The sequence below is a fragment of the Cololabis saira genome, chromosome 16 (assembly GCF_033807715.1).
Source record: "Cololabis saira isolate AMF1-May2022 chromosome 16, fColSai1.1, whole genome shotgun sequence".
In the NCBI taxonomy this organism is placed as follows: Eukaryota; Metazoa; Chordata; class Actinopteri; order Beloniformes; family Belonidae; genus Cololabis; species Cololabis saira.
The window spans coordinates 17,207,819-17,225,983 of NC_084602.1; the positions used below are offsets into that span (position 1 = coordinate 17,207,819).

Sequence of the window (18,165 nt, forward strand, 5' to 3'; positions counted from 1 at the left end):
AGGAGTCTGAGGATATACACTTGAGATAAAGATCTTGTTTCCTGATGCAGTGTTCCTCAGTCCAGGTCCTCGGCGCTGCATGTCTTACACATTCCCCGTCTCCAACAACCCTGATCTAAACCGATGGCTCGGCGTCAGCTACTAAACATTGTTTGCACAAGTCTGCTAATAAAACCTTCATTGAAATCAACTGCTTAGCAGGAAACAACTAAGACATGCAGGGCAGCGGCCCTCAGGGACTTGGACTGGGGAACCTTATCTTACGGCATACTAATCAATAATCAAATCAAACTTTATTTATATAGCACATCAAAACATAATCATAACCATAATAAACAATAAAAACATGATGATGATAAACCTGAATACAGGAATCAAACTTGGTGTGGCATGTCAAAGATGGATATCACTGATGAACAAAAGTCAGTCAAAAGGTGAAGTGTAGGGAGTGTAGAGTGTAGGGAGGGCGGACCACACAGAGAAGAGGGTCTAGAGGTATCTGTGACAGAAGAGTAGCAGCAAGAGTCAAGGGAAAGCATTACCAGATGTTTGTAAAACAAGCCCTCCTTTAAAGGAGCATGAGGCTTCTTTTAAGAAATTAGACTCTCTAGCACCACCCTTCGCCACAACGGCCGTTGGGGGTACTGCAGCCAACAGCGAAGCCGGCACGGGAGAACGGGGAGAACGTGCATGCAGCGTCATGTGACGTCACATCCGCCGCCCAACGCGGGAAATTCGGAGTCCGAATTGCAGCACATTTTGCAGCACACAGCCTGTTCAAGGCAACGGAGATAAACACTAGAGAGCTCATTCTTTTTGGTTTGGAACGCTTCATCTGACATTATATGGAGCCAAATCAGGGCCAAAAGTTTTGCTAATTTGAAAATAAAATTTGAACCTGAAAATTTTTTTTTACAGTTTCAATTTTATTTTTTTCAGTATCAGATCTTTTTTTCAGTTTCAAATCTTTTTATTTCAGTTTCAAATCTTTTTTTCAGTTTCAAATCTTTTTTTTTCAGTTTCACGTCTTTTTTTTCAGTTTCACATCTTTTTTTTTCAGTTTCACTTCTTTTTTTTTCAGTTTCACTTCTTTTTTTTTCAGTTTCAAATTTTTTTTTCAGGTTCAGACTTTTGGCCCGGATCTGGCGTGGGGGGCGTGGCATCAACTGAGAGGGGCGTGGCATCATGAGTGACAGCAGAACAGAGAAGGCGGGGGACGTTCCTCAGTCCTGTTGCCTTCAGGAAACGTAGGTTGCAGAAGTTATCAGTAGAAGTATGATTCAACGCTGTATATACACCATATTCACGTGATTGGCAGTGGAAAAAACTGATATTAGTGACACATTTCTGTTTAAAAAGCTGTTTTAGACCGTACTTGGTAGTATGTTGAAGTGGGAAATGTCAAACTTTAAAGTGTGGCTGTTGAACTGTACAGTCTGGCATAGTTTATTGCTTTTATACTGCGATTGGTGCCAAATACGGTCTAAAACAGCTTTTTAAACAGAAATGTGTCACTAATATCAGTTTTTCCACTGCCAATCACGTGAATATGGTGTATAGTGTTGGATCATACTTCTACTGATAACTTCTGCAACCTACATTTCCTGAAGGCAACAGGACTGAGTAACGTCCCCCGCCTTCTCTGTTCTGCTGTCACTCATGAAAAAAATTTGAAACTGAAAAAAAAAGACGTGAAACTGAAAAAAAAAGATTTGAAACTGAAAAAAAGATTTGAAACTGAAATAAAAAGATTTGAAACTGAAAAAAAGATCTGATACTGAAAAAAATAAAATTGAAACTGTAAAAAAAAATTTTCAGGTTCAAATTTTTTTTTCAAATTAGCAAAACTTTTGGCCTTGATTTGGCTCCATAACATTATTACTAGAAAACTTACAACGTATACTGATTTTTTTCATAAATCCTGCCTCAATCCTGCCTCAAGCTCCTTTAAAGCTCGGAGGAAGCACCGACCAAGAGACAGAAAGTAACGCTGGAAGTGGCAGAGTTGAAGATGTTAAGATTGTCTTTGGGACTGACAGGACGGGATCAAGAGTGAGCCCATCAGAGGATCAGCCACGGTGAGACATCTGAGTCAGAGTAAGGCGTGCCAAATTGAGATGGTTTGAACACAGACGGATAAAGCGACGGAAGGATACTGAAGCTGGAACCAGAATCCAGAAGAAAAAGGAGACGACAAAAGAGGAGATTTATGGATGTGGTGGAAGAGGACAATGCAGAAAACAGGGTTCCATCTGCTGAATGAAAAGGCTAAAAGAAGAAGGAGAAGTCAGTGTTGTTGTTGTTTCTTTTCTTGTCTTTTTTTTAACCCATTTGCAAAACCACCTGTTGTTTGATACTGGGCGTGATGGACTTTAGAACTCGGAGCCACAGAGAGCCAACGCCTGGCTGAAGCGTTCTCATCATTTAACGCAAGCAGGAATATATAAGTGAGGGACAGTATATCACCTCACCCACAGACAAGTAAAACCACTGAAGCCCAGGTCATGCCACGTGGCGAGAATGGACTAAAAATGGAAAAACGCCCACCAGAATAAAGCCATTATGTGATGTTTTACATTTAGAAATGACTTTTCAAGGCAAAGCTTTACATTTTGTAAAATAGCTGGTTTAAAATATAACCAAACCAGTATTCATAAAAGATATAAGTCCAAAAACATACATAACAGACCCTGGCCGGGTTTCCCAGATCAGTTAAGTAGTTCTTAACAGCGAAAGACTTCTTTCAAACCTTCTTAAGGAGCCTGTGAAAGAAAATCGCGTTTCCCAGAGTCGCTCTTAGCTTAAGTATCTCTTTCATTAAGAAGGAAATGAAAGATGCTGCTGACCCAGTCTTTCCAACCATCTTAGTGAACAAAGACTCACAGATCCAGCCGCGTCAGGCAAATCAATATCACACCAAGCAATGAGATATTAAAACAATGCACCCCGCACAAATTTTGATCTATTTTATACTTTAGATTTATATTGTTTAGCATTTATTGGTGACAGCAAAGGGGGAAAAAAAAGAAAAATAAGGAATAACAAGTGTGTTCCTGTATATGCTTTATGCTTTACGCACAAATAAAACGATCATCATGAATATCATTTATTTGATAATTTGGCTGCTATACAGCATGTTCTCGCTGCAAATCAACCGCATCGCCGTGCGCGAAGCAGAACTGTTTTTATGAACGCATTCGTGCGTCAGCACTTCAATCCCCTGGACGTGTCGGACCGGGCTGTCAGGCAGCCGTGACACCTGCGCCGTGCCCGAGCCCGAGCCCCTATGTGATGACAGGGAAGCAGCAGCTGAAGAACGAGATCCTTTGATGAATCGTTCATTACAGTCTCAAATATAATCAATGGTGTCGGTTTATATTAAAGAATCTTTTTGCCCAGAAGAAAAAAGAGCGAAGACAACGACCCATAACTATTTTCTTCTCTTGAAAAAACCCACCTGCCGACTCGCGCTGTATACAGCGCGAGTCGGGATGCCGCATCATTCAGAAGAGGAGGAATACGTGCGAGGCGGGGATGATCTCTGCAATCTGAAGCCCTCTATAATTGTAAAAAGAATTTCACTTATCACGGGTTCTTTTTGGAACATAACCCATGCGAAAAACCAGGGATTGCTGTAATTCCACGTTGCGATTTGCGAAACTCGCCTTCTCTTGGCTCATGTTTTTGAATGCACACGCACGCCCACCCCGTTTCCTCCCGGTTTCTGCGTGTGGGGAAAAAAAGCCTCACTGTAGCCAGAAATAACGGAGTAACGCACCGTTTGGATGAAAAAGGGTAATTGAATTATATTTATCATCTTAATTTTTTATTATAACGCACAGGCAGCAGTGAATTAGTGCGTTAGGCAGCAGTGCTGCGTGTGAAAATGCGCTGATAGTGATCGGTGATCGATTTGCCTGGCATCGATTCATTTGGTTTCAGAACCGGACAGCTGCTCCAAAGAGCTTCTGAAAGAGCGAAACTAAAGGACGGTGTTAAGAAGTCATCTGGGAAACACCCGTATCTTAGGGTTCTCTCTTAGTTCAAACCTTCTTTGGAACCTTCTTAAATCCTTAAGAGAGGTTGGATCTGGGAAACCCGGCCCCTGTGATTTTGTGCTTGTGAAGCTGCAGGTGAGTTTTACATGATTTCTTTCCTCTGAGACATCAGTACGAGTCATTTCTCTTCCCATCGTGAGCGCTACCCCCCCCCCAATCCCTCCCCACACACACACACACCCCACACCCCCAACTTTGCTGCAGAAGAAGCCACCACCTCATTCGGTTGGACATGTCAGGATGACAGTAACTCATCAGAGTCGCAGGGACATCTGCATTACAACCTCAGGGCCGTGTCATGTGTTTATGAACACCGTACGGCAGCCTGAGGGCTGTCGTCCAATAACTCAGCTACTGTAGAAGGACGAGTCCCCTCTGAGTTTGCTCGCGAGCCAAGACTTGGAGTAATAGCCCTCTTATGAAGATGCTGTCTGCAGGGTGGAGCTGATGGAGGACTGGTTGTTGAGATGATAAACAGTTTGGAAGGCAAAGGAAACTGGTCTGATGGTGAATAATGGAAACTGGGGATGGAAAGTGTGTACTTGTGTAAGTGGGGAATAAAGTGGAAAAAGGAATGCACTATAAAACCATAAAACCGTAATCTCTCTGTGCTAAACCCCACCTGCCAATGATATAACTCCAGTTGTCCACAACCTCCAAGCTTCCCCCCGATATCCGTCAGCCTGGCCTGTGGGCAGCAACACTAACCCAAGACTCGCCTGCCTTCAGATATTAAGTGACTGGAATTGGATTTTTTTTTAAAATAGTTCCTTTTTCCCTCTGTTGGGTTGGTTGAAGGTTTACGTGTGAACTGACTGAGCAAACTCTTCAGTTGGTCCCTTTCAGCTGAGTGACTGAGCTTCATTTCATCAAAGCTTCGTAACAGCAGAGTCCGGATGCTGAACTGGCTTGCCTGCAACGCTTTCACCAACTAAAAAGATCTGGAGCATCGCAAAACAAAAGATACAACAGAAAAGATCCAGGACAGTTAGTCAAGCCCAGTCTGATATCAACGACTGGTCTCCTCTGTTCCCCGATGTGTGTGGACTGTTGTTAAAATTCATACAGATTACTTTTGTGAATTCATACAGATTACTTTTGTAATACTGTATTTGACCTGGTCTTTGTACGTTTTGACCGTATAGAAACATAATTCTTGCCATTTGAAGAATGAGATGTGTATCTCCTGTACTCTACTGCCCTTACTTTTTAACAACTTGTGCTTATTATTATTTTACCTCTTTTTTTCTTGCCGCTTTCAATGTTGATGTAAAGCACTTTGAATTACCTTGTGTTGAATTGTGCTATACAAATAAACTTGCCTTGTCTTGTCTTGCCTTTTTTTGTGACAAGCATTGCATTCTGGTTCTATTTACGTCTTTTTGGACTTGGTGTTGAACGTGCACCAGGCAGATCTGTAAAAAAAAAGGCTGGCACAAACCCTGACAGCACGTCTGACATCCAATAAGCGCAAGGCACTGCTACAGCCCGGTTGGATTTGAGATTTTTTTGGCAGCGAACATGTCAGAACTTTCTCTGCGCTCCACTTCCAACGCCATTTATGCGAGCGTGCACGCCGCCTGAGCCTGACAGTAAAACCCACCTCCACGAACTTCAAGGCTGCACTCTGGAACCAGCATGCTTTTCAGAAGCAGCTCGTTCCCTTCCCAATCAAAGCCAATAAAACAAATGTAAACTGTAAAATACACAAGCATCATCACTGGCTGCTGCTACAAGGGTGTTTGCCGGCCAAATAACCAGGAGGAATAAGCAGGAGATTTTAATATCATTATTTTTTGGCGGTCTGTGTAAATAAACGCCAGTTTATGTGATCTATGGCCTGGAAACACAAAAGAAATAGAAGTAATCGTAAAAGAAGGGAAAAAACTTTAAAAAAGTGAATATGCAAATAAATTAATCGGTTGAAATTGTAAAAGTTGCCCTCTTCTCTAAATTTCATGTTTACATGTCACCCTTGGAGAGCTCTCTTAAAACGTCAGCATTTATGAACTCCAAACTTTTAGGAGCCAACAAGTGGTCACCATAAAGACTCCGGGTGAGACGTCACGGGTTCGAAGCGCCAGCGGCTGACAGATTCAAATAAATTACCACATAGCAGCACAAGTAAAGTGACAGCAACATCGCAGCAGAGCAGATGTCTGGGATGTTATCATGCTGTTTTCACTCTCATCCAAATGGGGTGGAATCACTGCCGTCGGGGCCCGGCTCGTTCCCACTCATCGAACTGCTGAGTGTCTAAATGGCCTGTTTGTCATCACAGTGCGTGTGTGAACGCCAGGGTCGCGGCGGAGGAATGCGGTCATGTGAATAAACCCGGCACTCAGCAGGGGGACGATAAAAAGTTCGCCCAGAGAGAAGTATGAGAAAGAACGACAGAGAGCCATGACCTCCTCGGAGGGAGATGCTTGACTAAAGCGGAGAATGTTAAAGCAAATTTATGTGCAGATTTAAAACACAGGGAGGTGCAGCTGCAGCCACAAGTTCAGAAACAGTTTATAAAAAGTTGACTTTTTTTTCTCCTCCATGTCTGACAGTAAAGTTGAGGAACATTTTCCTGTTTTAAGTCAGTTAGAATTTGTGGGGTTTCTTTAATCTGTAAAATGTCAGACTAAGAGAGTATTTTTTTATTCTATTTTTCAATGTCAGAAGTTTACATACACTTTGTTATTATTTGGTAGAATTGACTTTAAACCGTTTAGCTTGGCTCAAACGTTTTGGATCGTTCTTCCTGACAGAACTGGTGGGTCTGGCTCAAGTTTGTCCCCTTCTGGCTCACAGATGCCTTCTGCTGCAGGACTAAGCTCGGGGCTTTCTGGTGACTGCTCCAAAAACTTCACTCTGTTGTCCCTCGGCCACTTTGCAACTAATGTGAAGGCACACTTGGGGTCTTTGTCCATTTGGAAAACCTATCCAGGCCAAGCTTCAACTTGTTGGCTGATGTCTTGAGATGTTCTTTCAGTATTTCCACATAAGTATTTTTCCTCATGAAGTTTTTGTGGAGTACATGATCCCGGCAGCCTCATACTTCACAGCTGTGGCCATGTTCTGAGGCCTGCACACGTCCCCATTTTCCCACTAATCATTACAATGATCATTATGACCAAACATTGTTTTATCACACCACAGGACACGTCACCGTGGATAAAGATCTTTGTCCACATGTGCAGCTGTAAACTGTGATCTGTCCTATTTTATGGTGGTTTTGGAGCCGTGGTGTTCTCTCTGCAGCTCATGTCAGCACAGTGTTTTAATGGGATAATGATCTTCTTGTCCTGCTTTGAGACAGCATCTTTACAACCTGTGTACTTGTTCTCAGGTCCATTTGTACATTTGATACCAAAACACGCTCATCTCTGGGACACATAATCCAGTTCCTTCCTGAGTGGTTGATGGCTGTTTCTACTCATGTTTCAATGTTTGAAGAGACGAACATGGGGCCTTCACGCCTCTGGGAATTGTAGCCCAGGAAGAACCAGGCTTATGAGGTTCATAGTTGGTTTTTTTTTCCTGAAGTCTTGGTAGTTTCCTTCCGAGTCTCTTGATTTATGAGGTCCTTGTGTTTGGAGGTGTGTCTTAAAATACATCCACAGGAATATCCCCAATTAACCCAAATTATGTCAATAAGGCTATCAGAAGCTTCTGAATATCATCATGTGGAACACAGGATTTACTTCAAAATAACAGCTACGCGCAGTCTACGTATGGGACCTACATAGTAGTTGGCGGACATACTTGGGCGTTCTTGGTGAGTTGCTCTGTAATAACAGTAAATGCTAGATGGTCATTAGGGTTCTTTTGTGTTGCTGCTTTATATGCCGCAGACATGGCAACAGAGTAAATAAAGCATATTTTCAGCATTATTTCAAGTGTCAGGCTTCAAAGGGTTAAGGTCAAGTTAGTGGATAAACACCTGACATTGAAGAAGCTAATACAACCAAAACCCTCTATGAACTCTCATTATTGTGACATTCAGGAATCCTAACTGAGCTAAAACAGGAAAGATTTTGTCAACTTTCCTGTCAGACATGAAGACAAGTCTTTTTCTACACTACAAGTAAACTTCTGTCCAAAAGGAATTAGAAATCATTTTTACTCACAGCCGCCATGGAGTTGATGCGGTCTATGTAGTAGTCGGGCCAGCTGGTGGCCAGCTTGTTGGGGTCCTCTTGCTCCTGCAGACACACAGAAAGAGACGGGGTCATTTCTACACATCACAACCCAAATGTTGTGATTTAAGGGTTAAGCAATTAGTTAAAGTTGAAATGTGTTTATTTTTCACTTCAGACCAAAATCTGAAGTTTACGTGACAGCCATTCTGCAAACGTGGAACCTGCGTTTATTCTGGCTCCTTTATTGGATTTGGCTGACAGCCAGAACACCTTGTGGAATAAAGTAACAGGTCTTGACAGCCACAAGTGAGACTGTCAAGAAGCTGGACGTGGAAGTCAAAAAGGATCCAGAACGTGATGTAATCAGAGTCACTCTGCATTTATTTTCAGTTCATTTATGAAGGCAGAAATGATGCTCACATTGGACACTTTCCTGCCCAAACCAGTCAACCCTAAGTTAAAATCACATTCAGGTGGCATCGGCAGCAGCGGCTGCTGCCTGAGCCAGTTTAAGGCAACACAAGATGATAATGGACATACGTAGGGTTGCCACCCGTCCAGTAAAATACGGAATTGTCCTTTATTTGAGAAAAAAATGTTGCGTCCCGTATTGAACTAATACGGGACGCGTCCTGTATTTTCCTGTATTTTCATTAACGCCCCATACACACGTCTGTCACACACACATCAACACTAAATTTACCAATACTGAACAAAATAAAAACACAGGAAACATTAAGGCCAGCAAAATCTTTGTGGCAGGACAACAGGACCTGCTGCGCTCTGTATATTATAGTTGAATTATTGAAATAAATTAACTTTTACACAGTATTCTAGTTGAATTATTGAAATAAATTAACTTTTACACAGTATTCTAGTTGAATTATTGAAATAAATTAACTTTTACACTATTTGCTAGTTGAATTATTGAAATAAATTAACTTTTACACCATATTCTTCACCTGTAGGCTATATTATACATCTTGGCTGATGTGGACATACATAGAATAGGAGGATATTTCAGTTACTAGTATGGTTGGTTGTCTGTACAGTCATGCAAGTTCAATGCTATTAAAGCACTTTAAATCAAAGCATTTTGTTTTTTCATATAAAATAAACACTTTTTTATGCAATTTAGAAGTTTTGGGGCTTTTTTTTGGCTCCTGCGCTGCTGAAATCGGGTGTCCCTTATTTCTATTTCTGAAAGGTGGCAAACCCGTCAACTTGAGTGAGATTACGACGGCTTGATCAGTCAAATGTGTCAACATTTATATGTCATTTAGGCACATATCTGTAATCATTGGTGGTAAGGACCCCCCCCCTCCATAAAAAAAAAGAAAGTATTTCTGCTGATGGACATAACGTTTTGGTCTGACCTCCAGTACAAAGCTTGCCGTTTCCTGTTTTTGCTGCACATACAAAGACCAAAAGGGACCAAGCAAACTGGTCCTCAGAAGTTCCAAATTTGTATTCATGATGCAGTTACAATAACACCGGGACTTTAGAATCAAAATCACCATCCCCACAGACACTCTCACACAGCAGGATTAGCGGTTAGCGGTTAGCAGCTGTGGTTCCTAAAGTTTCCAGAAGCAGAAATGGAGGCGAGGCCTTCAGAGATCGTCCTCCTCTCTTGTGCAACCATCTGGCAGTTCAGGGCGCAGAAACCATCTTCATCGTTGAGATTAGGTTGAAAACCAAAAAGCCATTTTTATTATACTTGGCAGGATATGAAGTTTTGGGCTCAACTGAAGCAAACTGGAATAGAATTTGAACTGAACTGGATTGTGTTATTGGACTGAATTCAATTTTGCTTTCTGTGTAAAGTTCCTTATAAAGTGGTTGGAGTACAAGTGGACGGAACTTTAACTGCATGCCATGCTACAACAGTCGTGACCAGAAAGCAGGTGACGTAGGACCAAAACAGCAGAATTATTAGGATTTCTGAACACATTAGGAATGTGATGAAGCCCCTCAAGGAAGATCCAAAACAATGCAGTTTAATTTTTATCCAAACTTTTAGTCAGTCAATGCTCCCTGTGGTCCTCCCACTCCCACACATCCAAACCACCGCTTTTATCTTCAGGTTAGCAGGTCTCTCTAGTCTATTAGAAGCTTCAACATGTCCGACTGTTCGCTACATTTAGCTTTTATTAGATGCATAAAGCAGAAAAAAGTGCTCCAGGGACGGAAGTCGACCAGACAACAGACGCCTCGCATCTCCGTCTGCTGCAGCCGGTCGGGGGAACTGTGACGCGACACACCACCTCAAAACGAGGGCATTGATGGACCATATTCATCAGTCACATCTGCTGCTATTTACCTCAGGCTCGGAGACACATTACCGTCCTGTGTGGAGTAAGACTGAGCCACATCACTGCAAATTTGACCAACTCCATAAGATGCAGAACAGAGAGGCTTTCAGTGTGTTTTAAGTCTCGACATGTGTCGCAAGTTATGCTTCTGATGCTAAAGTTCCGACTACAAAGACAAAGAAAAAACCTGGTGGGAAGCCAGGAACACGGCTGTCCTCGGCCTTCCTCATGTGTGTCATCAAAACCACTTTATCAAACACCAGAGAGGTGCCGACCACTACCTATAAATTACTGTTTCTCTTAAAAAAAGACTTTATATTACTAATCAATTTAATTCTCATTATATTATTTATACTTTATTTTACCATTTTGTCCAATAATTACTACTTCATTCCTACAAAATCAAACTTCATCTTTGAACGCACAATTGACTTACTTTTTCATTACTTATTTTACTAGGACCTTTTTCTCGGGAGGTGACGGCTCATGCAGCGTCTTCAGAGTCCCGTCAGAGGGACGGCTGAAACCCACCTGCTGGTACTGATTCTGTATGAGGTCATAATTAAGGAGGTTTCCAAGGTTTACATGTTTACAACAATAACCCGACTGAAATGTTTAATTGAAGGATTGTCTCAACCGTACTCTACATCTTTATGTACTTCCAGGTCACTTGTGCTCAGTAAAACCTAATCAGTTCTGTGTGCGTTCCTTCCTACAGAACCACCAACAATACTGTTTCAAATGATCCTTTCGGATGACTGAAATCAACATGCTCCACTCTGAGACCTTGAATCATCTTAATTAATTGCACTAATAAAATAAAAGACAAAATGTGAGCATTAAAAAAAGAAAGCTGCTGAATCAGCAAGTCTGTTGATTTTTGTTTTTTGTTCCCCTTCACCACCAGTTTCCTCTGTCCTGAAGTGGGAAACGGTTTGGTCAGTTTAGGTTTCAGCCCCTTTAATGAGCATTGTCTCTGACCTGCAGGTCTGAGGGCCAGAAGCCAGTCAGATCTTCAGAGTTAAAGTAAAAGAAAAACAATAGAACCCAGTGTCCAGGCTGGCCGTCATTTCGACAGCGCTGCTGACACGCTCTGGACGCTGTGCCAGACAGATGCTGACGCTGAGATTAACAACTCCACTGCCTCTTTATGACCCTTCAGACAAATTACAGCTGCCGACACTCCTTCGAAAACATGTCGAGCCCAACCAAACATTTACTTTGGCGGCGTCACAAGAAGGAATTAAGGACTGCAATTTCCAACATGTTTCAGGACAAATAAGACATTATGACAACACAAGGTTTGTTTTGAGGGCGCAAGTCATATCAGTCCACACACTTCCTGAATTCAAATCGTTATCATGGAATTTTTAAGCGGTGAAGTGATGGCGAGTCCGTTCCTGCGTGTTGCTGCTCTGAACAAACCTTTTTGGGAGTTAATCACAGTTGATGACTGGTATTAAAGTCCTGTGATAAAAAGCCAGACTTGGTGAATGGTGCTTGTGAATGGTGAAAAGTACCAATATCCAGTTCTGGAAAATTCAGCATTTGTTTTCACGTGTATGAAATTTCTTGTTGCATTACACAAAATCACAAACGCAGCCTGCTGATGGTTTCCACCGGGTGAAGTCGTTCCAGTCTTGAGCTCGGCTGCAGCAGTTTAAGGTCAGGTCCATCATTCTGCTGCCGAAATTACACACTTACAACTTGCATTCCTCACGTCTAGTGACATTAAATATGATTTACAGTCAGGGCTGCAACGAAGGAGGACAGGAATCCCCAGCAGTGTATCAGGTATATCTGTAAGGTGCTTCTCTTATTGCAAACATCTGCTGAAGAATATATCGTCTCCAAAGACCCAAATACCTGACTGAAGCCAGAACGCATATTTTGCTGTCTGTTTGGCGAGGCATAGTGTTTGGAGAGGCACCTGTTGAAAGAGAAGATGAAATTACATATTTCAGCTTTCCTTCTGTTGTGCAGTGAGCTAAAGATTTCAAACCCCCTCAGAGGCTTCACCGGCAATCAGAACCAAGCGCTCAGATTGCAACAATCCCGTGCAAATACCTGCACGTCTTTCAAGTCAAAGCTTCAGGAACAACAGGGGATGGAATTCTAACCACTGAGCTGGCCACATTAAAGCAGAAGCTCTTTGAAAGGTCACGGTTTGCTTGACTGAAGGAGATGGTCTCAACAGAAGATGAGGAGCAAAGAAATGAGAACGTCCGACAGGATGCTGAGCCGACAAGAGGAAAGCGTGCCCTGACATGACCCCGCAACGCATGTCCACACACCCATATTAAAATGCTGTGTGCAACAAAGCTGGGACAGCAGTGAATTTTCATGCCTTTCAGCTTTGACGGACAACTTTCCAAAATGGCTCATTCAAGTGCATTTCAACTGCTTCTGCATCTTTACATCGGGTCTGGGAGGCTTGCTCCCGTGCTTCCATGAGCTCTACGGTTTCTCTGGCGACAGGAAATAAGTGTTGGCCACCTCACTCTGTTCACATGTGCTAAGAGAGGCCCAGGTGGACCCTGGCTGTAAAGTGTGGACCCTCAGGAGGAGTCCAAAAACATGGCAGCGCCAGCGAGAACAAGATTCAACACAATACCGCCTCATTATGCGGGAATAAACTGCAAGAGTGCAGGCAGGACTCTATTGCTGCAGAGCCATGCTGTTTGTATTACGTACTGAATATGCTTTGATAATGTATTGTTGAAATCAACAAGACCTTCTCTGAAAAGATGTTACCCGGACACTCAGAGAAACCTAGGGGGCCCTGGGTGTAAAGTCTGGACCCTTAGGAGTCCAGAATCATGACAGGACCAACAAAGACCTGACTGAACAAAACACCCTTTCATTGGACTGGAACAAACAGCAAAGGAGTGGAGGTGGGATTCTTTTACCGCAGAGCCACTCTGGCTGGACTGGACTGAACAAGACAGCCTTTTATTGGACAAGAGTAAACTTCAAAACTGTGGAGGGAGGACAGTATAGCACCTGGACTCATTCGTTACCGAGCCAAGTGGATAATTAGAATATGGTTTGAAAATTTATTGACAAAATAAGCAAAAAATTAGGAAGAAATGCCTGCAGTTTTTAACCAAATAGTGTGCAGGAAACAATTTTTTCAACAGATGATTTTATTCATCATCTAAAATATTTGACATCCACTTGGATGCGAACGGGAACCAAGTCTTCTTGAATGTGCTCATTACATCCATTAAATAGTTCTGGCTGTGACTGCTGTATACTAAACTACTGTAGAAGGAGCAGACGAGCTGTCCAGCCCCGTTAAACACACTCCCTACAGCTGGATACTGGGATCCATTAGCGGTCATTACACATGATATTTTCTGCATATTCTCAGCTCAAGCTGACACCACAATAAGTTCCCATCTGTGGAATCAGCGGGAATATCTGACATTCCACGGAGCAGATCTGTCCGTGGGGAGTATTTATCTACAGTACTGAATCCAGGATATAAGGTCCCACCTTGAGAGGCAGGAAATGGACAGGATATTGAATTCTGGGAGGTTATGTAACACTTGCCGGTTATTTTACAGTTAGCAGACGTAAAAGATTTTTTTGCAATCTCTGCCTGGGGGTTACATTAAACGGGGATGAAGGACATGTGATTGATAATTGAAGACATAAGCTGCTGTTACATTCAGAGGCGGCGTGCCCATGTGTATCGTAATAACGGCCAGAATGAGTTATGCAACAGAATTCCTGATAGCATTTTAGAAGGTGGAAATTTACAGCAGTTTAAAAACAGGTTGTGACTCTGCGTCATGTAAATAAAATCTGAATCTAATCATTAGAAAGTGACAAGATGAAGCCTAGAAGTCGGAAAAGATGTCGTGTAAGATGGAAAATAAGATGGAAATGAGAGCGACTTACCACTCTGTTTCATCACCTTTTCTTTTGGGGACAAGGTGCAAGTGTTTGGCAACTGAGGCAACGGACCGTCTCTCTCAAGCTGATATACAGTTCAGCAGAGGTGTCAAGTAACGAAGTACAAATACTTCGTTACCTTTCCTTACCTTAGAAATTTTGGTTATCTATACTTCACCAGAGTAATTATTTTTCAGACGACTTTTTACTTTTACTCCTTACATTTTCACACAATTATCTGTACTTTTTACTCCTTACATTTTAAAAACAGCCTTGTTACTCTATTTCATTTCGGCCTTTGGAAAAAACCTCTCCAGTTAAATTGCTCCATCCGGATAGAGTGAATTTGGTTGTGCCACAGATGTTCTTGTCCAGTTTTGTTCTACATCCCTCAGATTCCTGCAAATAAACTTGGATGTACATTCCAATAAAGGTTAGGATAAATGATAACATGCCTCTGAAGTTTGACTTTTTGCACCATTACAATACTTATAGGCAACTAGTCATCATATCTCCTGCTCTCTGAAACACATGTTAATGCTCAATAGTACACATATATGGTTCTTTAATATATTTGCATTATACCAAGATGCATTCATTTTCAATGGCTTTTATCCTTAATGGCTTTTCCCCCTTACATTACTTTTACTTTTATACTTTAAGTAGTTTTGAAACAAGTACTTTTATACTTTTACTTGAGTAAAAAACTTGAGTTGATACTTCAACTTCTACAGGAGTATTTTTAAACTCTAGTATCTATACTTCTACCTGAGTAACGAATGTGAATACTTTTGACACCTCTGCAGTTCAGGGTATGATAAAAGGGCAAGTCTCCTCAGGGTTCGTCAGGTCTGGACTGCAGACTGGTCAGACTTTAGCTGACCTCACTGAAGACGTGGTTCAAGCCTTTAGGAGTAGTTGTGACCTGGATGACTGAGTTCACCCCAGGGGAGGGCTGTGGCCAAACGGTCCAGCACGTCACTGAAACCTGGAAGGATAGTAGTGAACCATTGTGTTTCAGTGAAAATCTGATAATCTAATAGTCCAGGTTTACCCTGTTTGATGGGAGCGATGGAGGCATCAGGGGAGGAAGACTGGCCGATGAAGTGATGCCCTCATCCTGCCTCGCTGGCAGGACCACGATCTGGGGTTGCTTCAGTGGGTTAGTTTTAGGTCTCTTGAGAAGAGTTAAGCTAACTGACTACCTGACTAAACTTAATGTCCACCAATGGATTTTTGGAAAGATCTGTTATGGGAGCGTGGCATTTCATTTTCATACACTGATTGGCTCACACAGTTCTTTTGAATCTGCACCTTAAACCCTGAGAGAAACTCTGGGATGTGCTGGAGAAGACTTTACATAGTTGTCCGACTCTACAAGATCATGTTGGAAAAAAAAAGTGCGAAATTCTGAACAGAAATTGATGTTTTGAAACTGCACGCGTTTATAAAACCAATGCCACTGTGAATGTTTGCAATCAAAGCTAGAAGTGCCCCAGCAAAGAGGTATTTTTCTCCAGACGTACCGGCAGATATAGTCCAGTTTCTCAGAAAGTTACACCTACACATCATCACACATGCAACATTGATCATTTCCAAAGAGACTCTGACATTTAGATTGGGCTGACCTCAGGACAGTTTTCTCAGGGTTTGTGGGTCTTGTTTGCATGGTAAGGTTTTAACTTCTTTCTGAGGACTAAGTGATGAACTGTGTTCACTGACGGTGGCTTTTTGAGGTGTTCGTGAGCTCCTGCTCGTGAGCTCATGAGGTGATTTCAGTCTACAATTGTGTCTGGTTTTAATGCAGTGCTGCCTCAGGACCCGAAGAACTTCAACATTCACAGCTCGTTTCCAGCCTTGGCTCGTGCAGAGATACTTTCACGATACTATACACTCTCCATGGTAAAATCTCCAAGTTCTTTGCTGTTTATGTTTAGAAACTTAGAAACTGTTGGACTATTTACTGTCACAAGCCTTCAAACAACACTCAACTCTTCTTCATAATTGCTTTTAAAATACCCTTTTAGTCCTGTCTGTCATGAGACCCATCTACATCTGCATCATCTCAGTTTTAAACATTTGATAGGATATCTTTGTGGCATTTTCTGCTTTTTGGGGAGCAGGGCTGGGGTTTTTTGTCACTGTTTCAGAAAGTGATAAAGGGATCTACTGTGTGATCCTGTCCTCAAAACACAAGAGTGTTTGTGTTTGTCATGCAGTGCAACTAATGGGAGTCAGGAGAGCCTGTTTGGCCTCCGGCGCTCAACGATTATCAGGAGCCATTCGATGTTACATCGTGTTCTCTACCTGCAGGCTGCTCAACACAAGTCATGCAAAAACAAGTACACACACACACACACACACACACACACACACACACACACACACACACACACACACACACACACACACACACACACACACACACACACACACACACACACACACACACACACACACACACACACACACACACACACACACACACAGACACACATACTCACAGAGGCAGGAAGGCAATGTGCTCAAATAGAGACTAATGGCACTTTTCCACTAGTACCTACTCGGCTGTACTCATCTCAGCTCGACTCGACTCAACTTGTCCTAGTTTCTTTTCCACTACAATCCAGTACCCGGAGCAGAAGTGGGCAGGTTGGAGTGAAGCTGCTGTGACGTATTTGATTGTGTGATCTAAACGAAGAAGACACTAAACACTAAAGACACTAAAGATGTAGAACCTGGAGGAGATGGTATATGTGTTGCTGGGTCTGTGGCTTGTGTTCGATATCAAGTTAAAAAATGAGAGTGAGAGAAGCTTCAAGCGGCGACGCTTTAACATTTTTTTGTTTGTCTCGGCGCTGCTGAAAAGTCCGTTGGTAGCTGCGAGCAGCTATGAAGTGACAGAACTCCTGGTAGATCTTGTCGTTCCTTATCGCCCGTCTAGATCCCTTTTTTAATTCTCTCCTCAGCCACCAGGTTTATGAACATCTGCACTTCAGAGTTCAGACTTTTGCGCTACCGTTGCCTGTCGAATAGAATGAATGAGAAGCCGCCGTCAGAGTCGCTCTTTCACTGATCTCCACATCCTGACTCAGACGTCTGACTCCCCACCCCCCGACCAATCGGTGGCGTGTAGTGTGATGACGTCAGATGCTTAAAACCTCGGCACAGTAGTTACAGAAAAGTATCTACCCGGCACGTTAGACCCCTAGTGGGAAAGCACCAAACCGAGTGGAAGCAAGCCAAGCCGGGCTGAGTAGGTACTAATGTAAAAGCGCCATTACTCAGTCCACCTCCACTTGTACTGACAAAGACAAACAACATAAAACCATCTCTTCACTCTTGTCTCATGTCCACATAGCGATCCTTCTGTGATCAATCGTGCAGAAGTCACTGGCTAATATAAACAACAGTGACGAAATGTTCCTGTGTATCATGGCCAACAGCATTGGTACACAGGAAACTTTATTTACGCAAATTACCTTAAATCAGCGCTGAGTGGAAGCAAGACGTTGTACATGGACCAGTGTTCAACGAGCCAGCACACATGGCCAATTCCAAACACGGCTGCTGAATTTGAATTTTGAACATGACATTCTCGTGCTCTCATGAATGCTTGATCAGGGTCTTTGTGCAAATATTCAACCCAGTGTTTCCAGGTGATGACAAAAAGCTTTCTTGAGGGCGCCTCATGGAGTAACTGGGAGCTCTTACAAGGGTATGGATATGGAAAAGATATGATACAGCAAAAAAAAAAAACTT

General features: G+C 42.5%; 1 protein-coding gene across 6 annotated transcripts in view; it reads right to left on the minus strand.

Annotated features, from left to right (window-relative positions):
• Nucleotides 1-18,165, minus strand: part of daam2 (dishevelled associated activator of morphogenesis 2) — a 133,235-nt gene that overhangs the window by 49,874 nt on the left and 65,196 nt on the right. For all 6 annotated transcript variants that reach the window (XM_061743113.1, XM_061743115.1, XM_061743117.1 and 3 more), the window contains exon 4: nucleotides 8,177-8,251. In XM_061743113.1, coding sequence (XP_061599097.1) covers nucleotides 8,177-8,251 — 75 coding nt within the window. The remainder of the gene's footprint in view (nucleotides 1-8,176; nucleotides 8,252-18,165) is intronic.